Genomic DNA, 1,773 nt, shown 5'->3' on the forward strand with positions numbered 1-1,773 from the left:
CTTAGATTGGTGTATTAGAGACTATGAGGATAGCCTTTGAAAGATTAGAAAGGGAAGAGACTGTAGGTAAGAGAATATTTATGGAGCTATTGTGATACTTCATTTATTGACCTTTAAATTGAATGAGAGGTTTTTAAAAATAAAATTATATTTAACTGCCTATAAATTAAGCACTAGTTTAAAACTCTTTACAACTAATAGCAAAATATTAATGCAGGGTAATGGTTCTGTTAGCTAATTCAGCTTTTATTTATATTTTAATTGAATTGATTATATTCTCATTCTGGTTTCAGATAACAAAGATATTAAATGCAAAACCAGAAGATGTTCATGTGAAATCACCACTGTCCAAACTCAGAAGCTCAGAACGGTGGGATCTCCCTTTGAAGGGGGTAAATAAAAACTTAGTTCTTTTAAGTATATAGTGTTATTGGTGTGCTTAAAACATTTTAGTGAAACTGAATTTTTTATTTTCTTATATGTCCTTTTGTATTTTGTTGTTGTTATTTATTTGTAGGTTTTAAATTAGTTTGTTTGAGGTATATGTTGAACTGATGCTTTGAGGTTAAGGTCTTTTGTTTAAATATAAGTATACCTTATTATGCATTATTTTTCTTCTTCAAATTCAAATCTCATTGTAAAATAAATTATTTTAAATATATGAGAATATTAAGCTTATTAGAATCATATGTTCTCTTATTCTTGTTTTGTAAATTTGAGAGGGTTTATCTTAAAGGGTAACACAATTGTTTTTCCAAAAGATACTGTGATTATAGATTGGGGCTTTAATTTTATCAGTATTAAGCATTATTGCAGAATCTCATAATGAGGCTTAAGATAGCACTTTTTATGTATTATTTTTGCTCTTGCCTCGCACAAATTATTTTCATTTTTAAAAAAGTCCTTTTGTTGGGAGAGCTGGAGAGTGGAACAAAATTTTTTAAATACGTTTTTTAAAATTGATTTTAGAGAGAGAGGGAGAGGGATAGATAGAAATATTGTTGAAAGACATCGATTGGCTGCCTCCTGCACACCCTCCACTGATGTTTGTTTTTTTCCAATTTTACTAATAGAGACAATGTTGCAGTGAACATCATTTTACATATATAGGGAACCATTTTTGAGTGGGATTACTGGGTCTAAGGATTTTTTATATTAAACTTTAATAAGTATTGCAAAATTGTCTCACAGAAAGTTTGCACTAATTTATATTGCCACCAATGAGAGCTCCTATTTTCTACAAACTGACTAGCACTGGGTGTTATCACACAGTAAGATTGTTGTCAATTTAATAGGAAGAAAAAAATTGTTATTTAAATCCCCACCCTAAGACATACTTAGAGAGGGGAAGGAGGGAGGGAGGGAGGGAGAGAGAGAGAGAGAGAGAGAGAGAGAGAGAGAGAGAGAGAAACATCAATGTGAAAGAGAAACATTGATTGGTTGCCTTCTGTACATGCCCTGACTGGGGACTGAACCTGCAATCCAGGTATATGCCCAGACTGGGAATCGAACTGGCAACCTTTTGGTGTGAAGGACTACACTCAACCAATTGAGCCACTTCGGCTGGGCAAAATCTATTATTTTAAGAAAATTTTGTCTCTTTGCATTTATATATTTATTTTATGTTTTAGCATATTGAATTTATTGTGGAGTACAAATTATTTATATTATATATAGTTGGCCCTCCATATCTGTGGGTTCCACATCTGTGGATTCAATCAACACAAATTGAAAATATTTGGAAAATAAAAAAAAGGTATGTTGTTGCTGACA

At 31.7% G+C, this 1,773-nt stretch overlaps 1 protein-coding gene across 1 annotated transcript in view; it reads left to right on the forward strand.

The window, feature by feature from the left end:
- The window catches only part of SENP7 (SUMO1/sentrin specific peptidase 7), a 159,745-nt gene that overhangs the window by 23,259 nt on the left and 134,713 nt on the right, over nucleotides 1–1,773 (forward strand). Inside the window, exon 3 of the mRNA XM_023762090.1 lies at nucleotides 294–392. Within this exon, the coding sequence (XP_023617858.1) occupies nucleotides 294–392 (99 nt within the window). The remainder of the gene's footprint in view (nucleotides 1–293; nucleotides 393–1,773) is intronic.

This window comes from Myotis lucifugus, unplaced genomic scaffold (genome assembly GCF_000147115.1).
Source record: "Myotis lucifugus unplaced genomic scaffold, Myoluc2.0 scaffold_231, whole genome shotgun sequence".
Classification (NCBI taxonomy): domain Eukaryota; kingdom Metazoa; phylum Chordata; class Mammalia; order Chiroptera; family Vespertilionidae; genus Myotis; species Myotis lucifugus.